At 37.1% G+C, this 17706-nt stretch overlaps 1 protein-coding gene across 1 annotated transcript; it reads left to right on the top strand.

Moving 5' to 3' along the window:
* Window positions 1–1643: 1643 nt before the first annotated feature.
* On the top strand, window positions 1644–17127 carry LOC116474276 (olfactory receptor 1L8). Its single transcript, XM_032162694.2, has 5 exons — window positions 1644–1702; window positions 6512–6633; window positions 8060–8194; window positions 12040–12168; window positions 15556–17127. The coding sequence occupies exon 5, from the start codon at window positions 15767–15769 to the stop codon at window positions 16694–16696; it is 930 nt and encodes a 309-aa protein (XP_032018585.1). The 5' UTR covers window positions 1644–1702; window positions 6512–6633; window positions 8060–8194; window positions 12040–12168; window positions 15556–15766; the 3' UTR covers window positions 16697–17127.
* Window positions 17128–17706: the final 579 nt, after the last annotated feature.

The raw sequence follows: 17706 nt of genomic DNA, 5'->3' as shown, positions 1-17706 counted from the left end.
TTTGCCTCTTATAGACATGTCATGTAAATGGAATCACATAATGTGGCCCTTTCATACTAACTTCTTTCATTTTGCATAATGTTGTATATATATGTGTATATATATATATACACATATATACACATATACACACACACACACACATATATATATATATATATATATATATTTTTTTTTTGAGACAGTCTTGCTCTGTCACCAAGGCTGTAGTGCAGTGGTGCAATCTTGGCTCACTGCAACCTCCACCTCTTGGGTTCAAGCAAGCAATTCTCATGCCTCAGCTTTCCTAGTAGCTGGAACTGCAGGTGTGCACCACCATGCCCAGCTAATTTTTGTATTTTTAGTAAAGATGGGGTTTCACCATGTTGGCCAGGCTGGTCTCGAGCTCCTGGCCTCAAGAGATCCGACCCCCTCGGCCTCCCAAAGTACTGGGATTACAGGCGTGAGCAACCATGCCCAGCCAATGTTTTCAAGGTCTGTCTATGTTGTAGCATGAATCAGTACCCTCACAGACAAATCAAGGAGCAATACTATGCATGCTTTAATCCAATCACGTTGACACTCACTATTAACCATCACAGTTGACTAGAAGTGGCCAGTACTGTCATCTTTATCTAGTTCTTGATCTTAGGGGGAAAGCACTCAGTATTTCACCCTTGAGTATGATGTTAGCTGCGAGGTTTTCATAGACACCTTTTATCAGGTTAAAAAAGTTTTCAAGTGTTCCCAGCTTGTTACGTGTTTTATCATGAAAGGGTGTTGAAGTTTGTTGGATGCTTTTTCTTCACCTATCAAAATGATCATATGGTTTTTTGCATTTTTATTCTCAATATGGTGTATTACATTGATTGATTTCTATAATTTATGAATATATATTTTACTACCTAGTTTATTATAAATACATTTACATAGCTGATTTAAAGTCTTTGTTTAGTAATTCCAACATCTGGACTTCCTCAGAAACAGTTTCTATCTTTCTGGCTACATTTGCCAGGTATTTTTTTTTTTTTAACTAGCTATCGGGTCTCACTTTGTGGCCCAGGTTGGTATCAAACTACAGGGCTCAAGTGAACCTCCCACCTCAGCCTCCTAGAGTGCTGGATTACATGCCAGATTTTGTTGTTGCTTTTTTTAGGAACAGATTTTCTGAAGTCCTTACACTTCATTCTGAAAATTCTATCTCCCCACGCTGCCTTTTTCAATATCTAAAATCACTTGTTTTGTACATTTTGTCTGGCTTTCCTGAGGTTTATTTATTTACTAACTAATGTTCATACTTTATTCCTAGTTCCTTACTTTTTCTTTTTTCCTTTTTTTAATGCAGAGTTTTGCTGTTGTCACCCAGGCTGGAGTGCAATGGCATGATCTCTGCTCACTGCAATCTCCAACTCCCAGGTTCAAGTGATTCTCCTGCCTCAGCCTCCCAAGTAGCTGAGATTACAAGCACACACCACCATGGCCGGCTAATTTTTTGTATTTTTAGTAGAGATGGGGTTTCACCATGTTGGCTAGGCTGGTCTCAAACTCGTGACCTCAGGTGATCCACCAGCCTCGGCCTCCCAAAATTCTGGGATTACAGGCGTGAGCCACTGCGCTCGGCCTATTTCCTTACTTTTAAAATCTAATATCCTTTTTTTGTGTTCCAGGATCCCATCGAGGATATTATATTCAGTCATCCTGTCTCCTTCGGCTTCTCTTGACTGTGACAGTTTCTCATATTTTACTTTTTTTTTTTTTTGATGACCCTGACAGTTTTAAGGAATACTGGTGAAGTATTTTATAGAATGTCTCTCAGTTGGGATTTGCCTGATTCTTTTGCAAAATCAGACTAGAGTGAATAGGGGCGTATCCATTTATTGTTTACTCCATGTTGTCTCAGATGGAAGTTTCCCTGAACATTGGTCTTTTGCCTCTTTTGGAAAGTATTTATAAATTTACACATCAAAACATATTGCTATTCCTGTTTATTGAGTCTCTTATGTTAAAATAATATAATAATCCCATTTCCTTATTCTTTTATATTATTTCTCTCTCTGCTATAATCTATATGATTTAGCTCTATTTTTTGTTTAATGAATTCTATTTTGAGCTGTGTCTAAATTGCTGTTGAGCTGCTTTTAGTTTTCATTTTAATTACATTTTATTTCTAGAGATTTTTATTTTGTTCTCATATATATGTACTCCTGATTATTTTTAGATTGTGGCTACTAAGTTTTTTAAGTCTCATTCTGTTGTTATTTCTGCTAACTCTTACTCATTATGTCTTTTTTTCCTTTAACTTAAACAAAAATTTCCTTTTTAAGAGACAGGGTCTCACTCTGTCAACCCAGCTGTAGTGCAATGGTATGTAGCTTACTGCAGCCTCGAACTCCTGGACTCAAGTGATCCTTCCATGTCAGCCTCCTGCATAGCTGGGACTACAGGTGTGTACCACTATGCCCAGCTAATTTTTTTTGTATGTGTGTAGAGATAAGGTCTCACTATGTTGCCCATGCTGGCCTCAAACTCCCGAACTCAAGTGATCCTCCTGCCTAGGCTTCCCAGAGTGCTGGGATTATAAGCGTGAGCCACTGCACCGAGCCTTGTTTGTATTTTTTAAACTCATAAATTTTAGAACTTTAGAAAGTCTTTGAAGTCTTGGCTTACACCATTTTCCAGAAAGGATTTTTGTTTACTTTTACCTAATTCCAATGTAAACCAAATTCTTATTAGTTTATTATTTTTAAACCATGGATGCAGTTTGAGTATTCTCAATCTTTCATTAGACGTTGATATTTCTCAGAAGTTTAAAAATATATACTTGTCAAAAACGCAACACTTCTCAGAAGTTTTAAAAAATATGGTTAAGTCAAAAATGCAGAAAAAGAAATTTGCTTTTTCTTGCTATCTCCCAAAATAAATTAGACTTAAAAAATTAATTCTTATACTATGAGCTTAGTCCTTCAGTCATCCTAGCTTTAGGTAAAGGTCTCCAATACCATGATCTCCTCCCCATGCTTTGACACTGTGCTTTGTCTCTTGTTTCTTGTGAAGCTTTAAAAAATAAAGTTCTGTCTTTATTTTATTTATTTATTCAGTTATTTATTTATTTTGAGATGGAGTCTCACTCTATTGCCCAGGCTGGAGTGCGGTGGCATGATCTCGGCTCACTGCAACCTCCACCTTTTGGGTTCAAGTGATTGATGTGCACCACCACATCCTGCTGATTTTTCCAGTTTTAGTAGAGACAGGGTTTCACCATGTTGGCCAGGCTGGTCTCAAACTCCTGACCTCAGGTGATCTACCCGCCTCAGCTTCCCAAAGTGCTGGGATTACAGACGTGAGCCACTGTGCCCGGCCTCTGTCTTTATTTTTAAAGAAGATTGGCGCTCACTTACCTCTGTGAATTCACATTTTCTTGGTATTTCTAGACTTCTAAATTTTATTTTTCCTACTAGGTAGTATATATATCTAGGAGTTTTGAAATGAAAATGTGTTCTATGCATTTAGTTTGCCTAATTGCTAGAAACAGGAGTCCTACAAAGATTTTCAAAAAATTTTTGGAAGTCTAGTTATAATGACCTACCTCTTTTTACTTAACTGTAATTGCTTTGACTGACGATCATAATATAATATTTGTCACTTTTTTTTTTTTTTTTTGAGACGGAGTCTTGCTCTGTCACCAGGCTGGAGTGCAGTGGCACCATCTTGGCTCACTGCAACCTCCGCCTCCTGGGTTCAAGAGATTCTTGTGCCTCAGCCTCCCGAGTAGCTGGATTACAGGTACATGTCACCATACCCAGCTAATTTTTGTATTTTTAGCAGAGATGGGGTTTCACTGTGTTGGCTAGGATGGTCTTGATCTCCTGACCTCGTGATTTGCCTACCTCAACCTCCCAAAGTGCTGGGATTACAGGTGTGAGCCACTGTGCCCGGCTCATATTTGTCACTATTATGAAATAAATATAAACCATTATATTTAATATTCAATCGAATTCTTTTTAGAGCTGGCCTTAGAGAGACACTGAGTATTGCTTAATATTATAAAAAAGGCCTATTGCTCATTCTAGGACCTTATTTTATTGTAGCTGTACTGTGGTGTGTTCTTATTACTAAAAGAAAGCAAATTAGCATTATAGCAGTCACTTGGGACACTTTAGTAGTTTTATTGATCCACAGTGTAGTAGCTTCAGCCTAGAACAATAGTATATTTTTTAACCCCAAAACAAAAAACAAATACAACACAAACAAACCCTGACACCAGCACAGTCTTATCACACTTTTAACTCCCTCATAATACAATACAACAACCATTCTTTTATTAATGGAGGATGGGGTAGGGAGTATGTTATCAGTAGACTTAGAAAAAATTAGCTTAGTCATTGAAACCTTTGCTCTTTTTCTAGGAATTCCTTTCTCATATTCTTGTGTTTTCTTGGCATTGTATGATCTTCAGCATCAGTCATATGCCCTGAAAAATGCGGACTGTACTAAATATCTTAGCACTGGTGTTCCTCTGCTTTGACCATATGGAAACTTAAATTATTATGGATCAGACCTATCAACTAAGGGAAACAGAAAGGTTATTATTCAATGGTTTTATTCGTAAATGATCGCTGGCACTCGGCATTCATTCTGACCTCATTCTAGTGTGCCATCCTGTACATCAAAGGCTAGAAATAAAAAAAATACATTTCCCAGAATTCTTTACAGTTAGAGTTCTCAATATGAATTAGTTGGGTGCACTTATATGAAATTTAGAATATTGAAATGACATGGAAGGTGTCCTATGTTTTTGCTTTTTCTACTGTCAGAAATATTCTTGGAACATTTTTTTTTTCTGCAGAGTTTTATTGTCCAGTTACTAGGTACATTATTGCTGACAGGCATTTGCTTTAGGAGTGGCAGCTGGAGTCCACTTTTTGTGACCAATTACCCAGCTAGTGAGAGACAGGAAGTAGTTTCGATGCTGATTCCTGATACTTGGGCTGCAGTTGCATCGACAAGCTCTTGAATTCAATAGTTTCAATGGCGACCTTCTGATTCCCCTCCTTCCTAATTGGGTAAGAGAAGTACTCTAGGTAGGTCAGATTATTATTGCGCTTAAGTTTTATTCCTAGAGATTCATCCTACAGCCTGTGATTCTATAACATTTCCAATGACTTTGTAAGCACTCAATTCCCTGGATTAACTTCATTTCTGCTTAAAACATCAATGACAATTTTTTCTTCCCTACACAAATCTTGACTAATACAATAGATAATAAAATTGTAGGCTTAATCCTGAAATAATTATGACACCATACCCCTTATGCTCATGTATATAGATAGAAAACTCCTTCAATCTCAAATGTAAACATCACACCTAATATCTAATAAAAAAGAAAGAATTGTTTTTGAAGTACTTAATTTTCTCCAAGAAGCCCTTAATTGTACCCTTTGTAACAGAATGTATAAGAATCTCATCCAGCAGCTATTAGTTGACAACCTGAAATTTTCTAGCTGCCTTTTGCTCTAGTACAAGGAAATGACTTCAATTCTCTCTTAAAGGAGAGAAAGAGCCACTTTATCTCCAAAGCAATCCCAGACAATTAAAGGATAGGTATTGCCTTAAAAAGTTAGTGCAAAATGTTTTAATGTATTCAATTTTTAAAATGCAATTACAATGTATTCAAATTTAAATATAATTCAATTAAAATGTATTCAAATTTATAATATTAAAATGTAAATTTATAATTATTAAATTATTCTGTATTCAAAATATGCTATCAAATAATTGGAAAGTCCACACAATAGTCCATTATATCAACATATTATAATTTAATTAACCAAGCCCCACTGACTAAAACTTGGATGATTTCTGTTTCTCTTAATTGTACTATCCTTGTACATATATTCTTGGCAGTATTTTTCTTTTTTATTTTTTAACGACTTTCTATTTTTTTTTATTTCAGTAGGTTTTTGGGGAACAGGTGGTGTTTGGTGACATGAATCAGTTCTGTAGTGGTAATTTCTGAGATTTTTTAAGAATTTTTTTTAATTTTAGGTTTTTGGGGAACAGGTGGTGTTTGGTTACGTTTAAGTTCGTCAGTGGTGATTTCTGACATTTTGGTTCACCTGAGCAGTGTACACTGTACCCAGTGTGTAGTCTTTTAGTTTTCACCTTCTCCTACCCTTTCCCCTGAGTCCCCAAAGTTCATTGTATCATTCTTATGCCTTTTGTTCTCATAGCTCAGCTCCTACTTATGAGTAAGAACATACGATGTTTGGTTTTCCATTCCTGAGTTACTTTACTTAGAAAAATTGTCTCCAATTCCATCCAGATTGCTGTGAATGTCATTATTTTGTTCCTTTTTATGGCCGAATAGTATTCCATGGTATATATATATATATCACGATTTCTTTATCCACTCATTGATTGAGGGGCACTTGGGCTGGTTCCATATTTTTGCAATTGTGAATTGTGGTGCTATAAACATGCATGTGCAAGTATCTTTTTTGTATAATGACGTCTTTTTTTTTTTTTTTTTGAGATGGAGTCTCGCACTGTCGCCCAGGCTGGAGTGCAGTGGCATGATCTCAACTCACTGCAATCTCCGCCTCCCAGGTTCAAGCTATTCTCCTGCCTCAGCCTCCCAAGTATCTGGGATTACAGGTGACTGCCACCACAACCAGCTAATATTTGTATTTTTAGTAGACACAGGGTTTCGCCACGTAGGCCAGGCTGGTCTCAAACTCCTGACCTCGTGATTCACCTGCCTCAGCCTCCTAAAGTGCTGGGATTACAGGCATAAGCCACCGCACTCAGCCTCATATAATGACTTCCTTTCCTCTGAGTGGATATCCAGTAGTGGGATTGCTGGATCAAATGGTATATCTACTTTTAGTTCTTTAATGAATCTCCACACTGTTTTCCATAGTGGTTGTACTAATTTACATTCTCACTAGCAGTGTAAAAGTGTTTTCCTTTTCACCACATCCACACTTGGCAATATTTTTAGTATTTATATGATCAGATTCCTGAAAGTGAAAGACTAGGTCATAGACAATATAAATAATTAATTAACCACATATTGAATTTCTATGCCAAACACTATATTTGGTACTGATGATATGAAGGTGAGGGGGAACAAAAACAAGAATGTATATGGCTTAATGTAATTATGAACATTTTTCTTCAGATATGTTTGTACCACTTTCAACTGTTTCCTTTGGACTTGGATAAATTTCTTAAAGTGAAAAATATTTAAATAAATACTGTCAAATTCTCTGCAGAGTTATTGTGATACTTTACATTTCCACCTGCACTCTCAGTGTTAATACTAGGTATGATGGTTCTTTTCAATCTTTGGTAGATAATATGATTGGTGAAAAAATTGTATCACTGTTATTTTATCATTTTATCCAGTATTTCATTATTGCTAGTTTCATTAATTACTTGTTCACATGCTTACTGAACCCTTGTATTCTTTTGTGAATTGCCTGTTCATGTCCGTTGCACTTTTTTCTTATTGAGGTGTCTGCCTTCTTTTATAATTCTGTTTTTAAATTTAAACACAGACTATCACAATGGTTTTTGTATATGGAGGTCATGGGTGTAAAACTGCTGAAAACTTTTGGCTAAGTAAAGTTATTGTAAGCCCTTAAATTTGAAGTCTGTCTACCGTAATAGTATCAACCCAATTTGGAGACTTTTCTAAATTGCTTGACACTGTCTATGTCTATACGGGCTTATACCGAAAGACTAAATTTAAGGCACCAACGTATGAATAGATTAAATGCTTCTTTAGAGGTTAAAAAAAAAGACTAGGTCATAGAAACAAATATTTGTAATGTTTATAACACATGCTGTCAATTTATTTCCTAGAAGCATATGCCACTTCGTATTTACACTACTAGCAGCAGTTGAAAGTATCTCCTTTTCCTGCCTCCACCCAGAATCAATTATTGTCATTTAAAAACCCAATTATACATCAGAGTTACTTCCAGTTTCTGGTCCAACATGTATGGATCTTGGAGGTTGTTACTCCTTCTGTAAGAGTTAAAGGCCTAACAAACTGAAAAATCAACATTCTTTTTAGATCCATCAGAGAAGTGAGGTCACATGGCAACCCACTGCCCCCCAAATTGGAGAGACAGACAAGAAAAAACAAAGAATCACAGCTTACTGGAGCAGAAACCCACAAACAGAAGCCTCTGCAGGAATCAGTGCTAAGGTAGGAAAACCTGAACTGTAATTGATGAATTGCTGGAGGCTCAGTGTAGACAAGTCTGAGAGTTAAAATTTCTAGGGGGACCCAGTCATAGAAAGGCCCACACACTGTTGTGAGTTTTACCTCCCAGAGTTCTACCTGGTTCTCACAGTGAAGATATATACAGTATTCATAAGGGCCAAGATATGGAAACAACCTAACTGCCCAACAATGAGTGAATATAAAGAAAATGTTGGCTGGGTGTGGTGGCTCATGCCTGTAATCCCAGCACTTTGGGAGGCCAAGGTGGGTGGATCATCTGAGGTCAGGAGTTCAAGACCAGCCTGGCCAACGTAGCGAAACCTCATCTCTACTAAAAAATACAAAAAAAAAAAGTTAGCTAGGCATGGTGGCTCACACCTGTAATCCCAGCTACTCTGGAGGCTGAGCCAGGAGAATCACTTGAACCCAGGAGGCGGAGGTTGCAGTGGGTCGAGCTCATGCCACTGCACTCCAGTCTGGGTGACAGAGCAAGACTCTGTCTTAAAAAATAAAAAATAAGTAAAAAAGAAAAAGTTACATGTAGACATACATACATATATATGTATACACTTTCTGTACTTTTATAAGTCAATAGCAAACAAATGAATTATCTGTTCTTAAAAGGAGCAATGTATATTTATTCAGCCTTACAATATTATTAAGCCTTAAAAAAGAAGTAGATCTTTCCATTTGCCACAACACAGATATACCTGGAGGACATTATGGTAACTGAAATAAACCAGACACAGAAATAAAAATATTGCACTCTCTCATGTATATGTGAAATAAAAAGAAAGAAATATACAGGGATAGAGAATGAAACAGTAGTTACTACAGGTAGGGGGAGGGATAAAATTGGGAGATGTAGATCAAAGGATATAGACATGAAGCATGAACAAGTCTAGAGATCTAATGTACAACATGAGAACCAGTTAATAATATTGTATTGTACTAGGGATTTTTGTCAAATAAGTAGATTTTAGCTGCTATTATCACAAAAAAGTAACAGTGAGATTGTAGATATGTTAATCTGCTTCATAATAATAACCATTTTACTCTCTATATGTATCTCATAGCATCATGCTGTAAACCTCAAATATAAGCAATAAAATTTATTTTTTAAAAATTAATAAGCTTCTAACCATGCTGACTATGAAAACAAGACAGAGGACACAAATTATTAATGTCAGAAATAAATAAGGGAACATCACTACAGATCTCATGGACATTAAAAGAATAATAAAGAAATACTATGAACAACTCTGTACCCACAAATTTGATGACCTAAATGAATGGACAAATTCTTTGAAAGACACAGTATGTCAAAATGCACACAAAAAGAAATAGATGAAATTGATAGACCTGTATCTATAAAAGAAATTGACTCAATAATTAATAAACTCCAAAAGCAGACAGCACCAGGCCCAGATGGGTTCACTGGTGAATTCTACTAAACATTTAAAGAAGAATTTATGTTAATTATCTATAATCTCTTCCAGACAATAGAAGCAGAGGAAATACTTTCTATTTCATTCTATGAAGCCAATAATATCCTAATACCAAAAGCAGACATTATAAGAAAACTATAAACCTGTATCTCTCATAAACATACATGTATAACTCTAAACAAAATGTTTGCAAATTGAATCCAACAATGTATAAAAAGATTTATACATCACAACCAAGTTTAATTTATCCTAGGTATGCAAGCCTGGTTCAACATTCCAAAATCAGTTATTGTAATGCATCACATCAATAAACTAACAAACAAAGAAAAGCCACATGAATACATAAATAGATGCAGAAAAATCATTTGAGAAACTCCAACACCCATCTATGATTCTAAAAACTCTCAGTAAACTAAGAATAGAAGGAAAATTCCTCAACTTGATAAGAAAAAACTACCCCCAAAAAAATCCTACAACTAACATTATACATGATGGCGAGAAACTAGGAGCTTTCCCATTACATTCAGGAACAAGATAAGAATGCCCCCTCTCACCATGGCTTTTCAACATCATACTGGAAATCCTACCTAATGCAATAAGACAAGAATAGTAATAAAACATATACAGATTTGAAGAAAAGAAATGAAACTATCTTTGTTCACAGATGATTTCATTGTCTATATAGAAAATCCAAAAGAATTGACAAAAAAAATCCTGGAACTAATAAGCAATTACAGCAAGAGTGCAAAATGCAAGATTAATATACAAAAGCCAATTGTTCTCCTAAATATTAGCAACAAACAAGTGGAATTTGAAATTAAGAACACAATATCATTTACATTAGCACCCCCCAAAATAAAATGGTGGCATAAATCTAACAAAATAAGTATAAGATGAACACAAGGGTAACTACAAAACCATGATGAAAGATAAAAGAACTAAATAGTAATTCCATGTTCATGAATAAGAAGGCTCAATATTATCGAGGTCAATTCTTCTGAATTTGATGTATAAGTTCCATGCAATACCGATCAAAATCCCAAGTTATTTTGCACATATCAGAAAACTAATTCTAAAGTTTATATGTAGAGGCAAAAGACCCAGAGTAGCCAAGTCAATATTAAAGGAGAAAAACAAACTGGAGGACTGACACTACCTGACTTCAAAGCTACAGTAATCAAGATAATATATATTGGCAAAAGAATAGGCAAATAGATCAATGGTACAGAACAGAGAACCAAGAAACAGACCCACACAACTGATCTTTGACAAACAGCAAAGACATATAAAGGAGCAAAGACATATAAAGGAGCAAAGATGATAGATTTTCAACAAATGGTGCTAAATTATCTGGACGTCCACATACCAAAAAGAAAAATAAATTCACCCTTTATAAACATTAACTCAATGGATCATAGTCCTAAATGTAAGATGCAAAACTGTGAAACTCATAGAGGATAACATAAGAGAAAATCTAGATGATCTAGGGTTTAGAGGTGACTTTTTAGATACAACACCAAAGGCATGATTCATAAAAGAGAATTCATAAGCCAGACTTCATTAAAATTAAACTTTTCTGTTATGCAAAAGTCACTGTCAAGAGAATAAAAAAATAAGCCACATACTGGGAGAAAATATTTGCACAAAACATATCTGATAAAGGACTGTAATTCAAAATACACAAATAACTCTTAAAACTCAACAATAAGAAAATATACAACCCAATTAAAAATGGGCCAAAGGTCTTAACAGACACTCTGCAAAGAAGATACACAGATGGAAAACAGGTATGTGAAAAGATGCTCCATCTCATGTCATCGGGGAAATTCAAATTAAAACAACAATGACATACCACTGTATACCCATTAGAATGGCCAAACATAAACACTCCTAAACATAAAAACATTCATTCACGTAAATATTTATCCACTCTTGATAACCATTACTTGAGGAAAGAGAAGCATTCCCTTGGGATATTGCTCTGAGTTTAGCTCCAACATCTAAATGGGAAGCCTCAGGGGTCCCTGTCTCCTTGGAGTCAGCTCTGCTGTTATTTCCATTCTGCTTTCTTTGCTGAGGGAGATCACAGGACAAACTCCCCTGAGGGGTCAGCACACCACAGCTATACCAGCCTAACAAGGATCCCATAGGCCAGGAGGGCAGAACTCAAACCCATGGAAAGCTCACTGGGCTTCCACAATCAAAAGAGTCCTTGCCACTTGACTCAGGGCATCCCTGCCTTGTGAGATGTGCAGCTGAGAAAGGCAGCATTATGTTAGGAACCACAGATTAGGAAAGCAACAGGGAGTTAAGGTCAGAAAAGGGAAATGTGGTATTCCTTTAGAGTAGTGTTTCAGTTCTTCCCTCCTTGCTAATCAGTCCAGAAGTTCAGAGGAGAGACATGAGGAAGCTGAGCTTTGGCTAAGAAGCAGAGTTGGAAATCACAGATGTGCAGAAGATCCACTTCTGGAGACACATCGAAGCAAAGAAAAACCCCTGGATACAGAGGTGAGCTTCAATGAGCTAGCCACCTACTTAGCCAACCCAGTTTGGCACTTTCCCTTTCCTTTCTGATAGTTTCAAATATTTCATGAATTAAGAAGTCATAACCTCCATCTGACTCATTTAGACTCATTGAGCTTGACCTTGAGGCCCCCACACCACAAGTTTTGAGAGAAGAAAAACCTTATCAGTAAAAAAAAACCAAACCCAAAACCAAAAAAAAAACAAAACTGATTGCATTCCCAGCCCCATACACTCACCCTGTGCTTTAGAACCATTCTCCCTGATTTTCATATCCTAAACCTTCTTCCTTTTTCCTAGTGATAAGCATGGGTGATCCTCATGTCTACAGTCTGGAGCATCCAAACCCACTTAACCCAAATCTCCACTATTTTTTAAATTCTGTATTCCCAAGGCAGCCTTTTCATGAATGACTGCTTTTTGAATAATGATCTGTGTTTCACAAACTGCTTTTCAGACATGGTATCTCACTTGCTATTTGATATGGTTTGGATCTGTGACCCCACCCAAATCTCATGTGGGATTTTAATCTCCAGCGTTGAAGGTGGGCCCTAGTGGGAGGTGATCATGGTGATGGATCCTTCATGAATGGTTTAGCACTGTCACTGGTGCTATTATCATGATAGTGACTGAGTTTTCACAAGATCTGGTTGTTTAAAAAGTGTCTGGCGCCTCCCCCCACCTCTGTCCTGTTCCTGCCATGTAAGATGCCTGCTCCGGCTTTGCCTTCCACCATGAATACAAGTTTCCTGAGGCCTCCCCAGAATCAGAAACTGCAAGGCTTCCTGTACACTCCGCAGAACTGCGAGGCAATTGAACCTCTTTACTTTAAAAATGACCCAGTCTGGAGTATTTCTTTATAGCAGTGTAAGAACAGACTAATACACCTTTCATAAAACATCAGGAATCAGCCTATGAGCGGGTGATAGAGGACAAATCCAGCCTGCATCTTCTGCCTCAAGTCCAAGGCCCTGTCCACTGCACCACCACAACCCTACACACCAGACCCACCTCCACTACGCATGGTCAATTTTTTTTTTTTTTTTTTTTGAGATGGAGTCTTGCTGTCACCAGGCTGGAGTGCAGTGGTGCGATATCAGCTCACTGCAACCTCTACCTCCCGGATTCAAGCGATTCTTCTGCCTCAGCCTCCCGAGTAGCTGGGACTACAGGTGCACCCCACCATACCCAGCTAATTTTTTTTTTTTTGAGACACAGTCTGGCTCTGTCGGCCAGGCTGGAGTGCAGTGGCAAAATCTCAGCTCACTGCAACCTCCATCTCCTGGGCTCAAGCAATTCTCCTGCATCAGCCTACCGAGTAGCTGGTATTACAGGTCCCCGCCACCATGCCCAGCTAATTTTTGTATTTTTAGTACAGATGGAGTTTCACCATGTTGGCCAGTATGCTCTTGATCTCCTGACCTTGTGATCTGCCTGCCTCAGCCTCCCAAAGTGCTGGGATTACAGGTGTGAGCCACCGGGCTGGCGTGCCTGGCCAATTTTACCCACCTGATTGTGGCCAGTCCCTCACGAGTGTTCAAGCTTTCAAATCCCACCATCTGTACCACACAGAAAGATTGGTCATCACCCTTACAGCTGCAAGAGTGGATTCTGAACATGCGACAAGAAAGTTGGTCAGTTGTGTATTTGTGTGGCAAGTGGGTAATTCTGTAGAAATTTGTCAGAGTGAGGAAAACATAGCACAATGCATGATTGTAAGATATGTATAGCTTTACCAAAACATGAAGAGGCTTAAGGTTCAAATTCTTACTACTGTTCACTTCCTTACTGATCTTGAACAGATCACTTCACCTCTGTAAGCCTCCTGTATGTAAAAATGGCAACAGCAATAACATATGCCTCTTAATTCCTTATTATGGAATTTAGTGAGATGCTTACCATGTACCTAATACTAATAAATTTTCAATAAATATTTGTTAATATTATTGACTTTAATTACTGATTCACTCAATATATCAGCAAATATTCCTTCTATAAAATCTTGCAATATTATGAAATTAATCTGAGAGACAGTGAGAGATATGATATTTTAAGTGTGTGTGATAATTAGTTTTGAGAACATGCAGGAATATCGCATAAGGGATGATGACACTGAGGTGGCTGGGGAACAGCTCGTCCTGAATGTTTTTACAATACCCTTGTCCCTCTTTTAAGTCTTTCAAATGCCTTATCTCAAATCCTCATTACAATATGGATATTTGTGTTTGATTTTATACGTGAAAAACCTGAGATTTAAAGGCATTTAATAACTTACAACAAAAATGTAAGCATTTAATTTTTAATACATCAATATATAAATAGCCAACATTTAAAAATATGTGAAAATTCTGGTGTATTAAGGTCCATTCACAATGTGTAAAAGAATATACTGCTCTAAAGAAGTTGTTTTAAACATCTTGGTGTTACAAATATGTTCATTGTAGAGATTTTACGGTAGCCAAAAATGTATAAATAACCAATATCTAAAAATGCTTGAAAATCTCTATGTAATATGCCTATTCACAAGGTATGAGTGAATATGCTTACACAAAAACTTTAATTACAAAAAAATTGTGACGACATTTTGCTGATACAAAAATTCTCATTGCAGAGATTTTTTTTATAGTAGCAAGAAATGGAGGCCACTTTGATATCCATTGGTAGGTAACTGGATCGGGATGAAAAATATATATACCAAAAAATTAACATGTTTCTCATAGATATTTTTAAATAAACATGTAAAAGATAAATTAAAAACAGATTTTACACTGAACAATGGGTGCTTATTCTGTACAAATGTGACTTAGGACAGAGAATTAAAGAAGGGAAAAACAATTTACAAAAAAAGGGAGACGTGCAAACTAATGATGATAGCATGTCATGAGCTAGGGAGGATGCACCTTTCATTCTGTCAGCAGAGCAGAAAAAAAATCACTCTATTGACTGGGTTCAACATTCATCTTAGATTTGCCCTGTTGGCTGTTGTGAAAAACCATTAATTTTTTCAAGACAATGCAAATATAAACTTCAGCGTGACACAACTGAGTATGCTTTCACAGGGAAAGAGGGTCCTGAAACCTCTCCATCTAAAATACCCCCAGTCTGACTCCCCATCAACCTCCATCTTCTAATACTGTTTTATTTTGTTCACAAAATATATCCCTAACTGATGCTATACTACATATTTTGTAGTATAATGATCTACCTTCCCAACTAGAAAGTAAGCTCCACATAAGCAGAAATCTGTCTGCTCTATTGCTATGTCCTAGGCAGGTGAACAGTGCTTTTCACAGAATAGGAAATACTGAGTCTAAATTAGAGAAGTCCACTTCTGAAAGTTTCTAAAGGAAAACTCTCCCTCTGTCCTTCCAGATTTCAATATAATGCCCTTATGGAGCCCATAGAGTTGGGAAGGGAGGACCCCATCAAGGACCATGAGGTTAACAAGCCATCCCACAATTAGCACAGTAGCTAATTGTGACCAAACAGAAGAAACAAAGACTTGTAGGTTCTCATGATTGGTGTTATGAAATCAGAGCATGTTAAGTAACAAAACTTCTTGTTTATAACTGAGCCCAAGTCAATGGAAAGAATCAACCACACCAGCAGTGTCTCTGAGTTTATCCTCCTGGGACTCTCCTCCCGGCCTGAGGACCAAAAGCCACTCTTTGTTCTCTTCCTCATCGTGTACCTGGTCACCATAACAGGGAACCTGCTCATCATCCTGGCCATTCGCTTCAACCCCCATCTTCAGACCCCTATGTATTTCTTCTTGAGTTTTCTGTCTCTTACTGATATTTGCTTTACAACAAGCGTTGTCCCCAAGATGCTGATGAACTTCCTGTCAGAAAAGAAGACCATCTCCTATGCTGGGTGTCTGACACAGATGTATTTTCTCTATGCCCTGGGCAACAGTGACAGCTGCCTTCTGGCAGTCATGGCCTTTGACCGCTATGTGGCCATCTGTGACCCCTTCCACTATGTCACCACCATGAGCCAACACCGCTGTGTCCTCCTGGTGGCCTTCTCCTGCTCATTTCCTCACCTCCACTCACTCCTGCACACACTTCTGCTGAATCGTCTCACCTTCTGTGACTCCAATGTTATCCACCACTTTCTCTGTGACCTCAGCCCTGTGCTGAAATTGTCCTGCTCTTCCATATTTGTCAATGAAATTGTGCAGATGACAGAAGCACCTATGGTTTTGGTAACTCCTTTTCTATGCATTGCTTTCTCTTATATACGAATCCTCATTACGGTTCTCAAGATTCCCTCTACTTCTGGGAAACGCAAAGCCTTCTCCACCTGTGGTTCTCACCTCACTGTGGTGACACTCTTTTATGGAAGCATCTTCTATGTCTACTTACAGCCCCCATCCACCTACACTGTCAAGGACCACATGGCAACAATTGTCTACACAGTTTTGTCATCCATGCTCAATCCTTTTATCTATAGCCTGAGAAACAAAGACCTGAAACAGGGCCTGAGGAAGCTTATGAGCAAGAGATCTTAGGAAGCACCCTCTTGAAAAACTCGTAAGTGGAATCTGCTCAGCTTGGACCTGTTTTCTACTGGTTTCTGGTGAACGGTCAAGCTGTTGGAAGCTAGCACTTCTGACCCTTGTGAGACAAGGCTATTGTGGGTACTTACATCCATTGATGATGACCCACCAATTCGGCCTGTATCTCTTAAATCACAATCGTTTCCTGTCTATGGCTCCTCTTTCTTGGAAAGATTTATTTTTTCCACTTTCTCATTTTCCAAAAATTGCTTTAATCTAATCCTTTCCGCACAAATATTTCCTAAACAAATTTCTCTCTTTTTATTAAGGCAGATGCTCCAAAATTCTTCACATTTCAGTATATTGCTGAAAAATGCGTAATTTGTAGACATTGAATGTTTTTGCAAAAAAAATTGAAAAGAGAAAGAATGAAGGAAGAGGAGGATATATATTTTAGCTAATTTTCTCTTCTTGAGGATTTTTATAATTTTTTATTTTTCTCCTTCTAAAAATGTTTTATTGCTTAAATCTTAAGCTTTTACTTTTATCTATCCTTCCTTTATTATATTGCTGTAGTTTTATTTACTTTTAATTTCCTCTTATATTTTATCATACAATTTAAAAATGCTAATGGTCAGAAAGAACAAAAACCTCAAGTGGTAACATGGAAATTATCCATTTCACACAGGGGAGGTTGAAACGTTTCTTCTGGTTCACCTTTCCATAAACTATGTGTTTAAAATGTGTGATTTAATACTTCATCTAGAAACTTTCATTTCTAGGACTCTAGCCTATAGAAATATTATTATAAATTTGCATTGAGTAATATTATGGTCAATGTGTATTGAATATCGTGAGACATATGTATATATAATCTCCAAAGATGTTCAGGGAAATCCCAGTTTGTAATAGGTAAAAATGGCAACAACCTAAAACCTTTTCAATAGTGAAATGGAGAAACATGCTATGATTAATTCCATAAAGTGTAACTATATGCAGCATGTTCAAAGAATCAAAAATAT

The sequence above is a fragment of the Hylobates moloch genome, unplaced genomic scaffold, assembly GCF_009828535.3.
Source record: "Hylobates moloch isolate HMO894 unplaced genomic scaffold, HMol_V3 SCAFFOLD_10, whole genome shotgun sequence".
In the NCBI taxonomy this organism is placed as follows: Eukaryota; Metazoa; Chordata; class Mammalia; order Primates; family Hylobatidae; genus Hylobates; species Hylobates moloch.
The sequence above is the reverse complement of the archived record's forward strand: the minus strand, read 5'-3'. Positions and strand labels throughout refer to the sequence as shown.

Coding starts and splice junctions, on each gene's coding strand:
- LOC116474276 (XM_032162694.2), top strand. CDS start 15,767: ATGGAAAGAATCAACCACACCAGCAGTGTCTCTGAGTTTATCCTCCTG.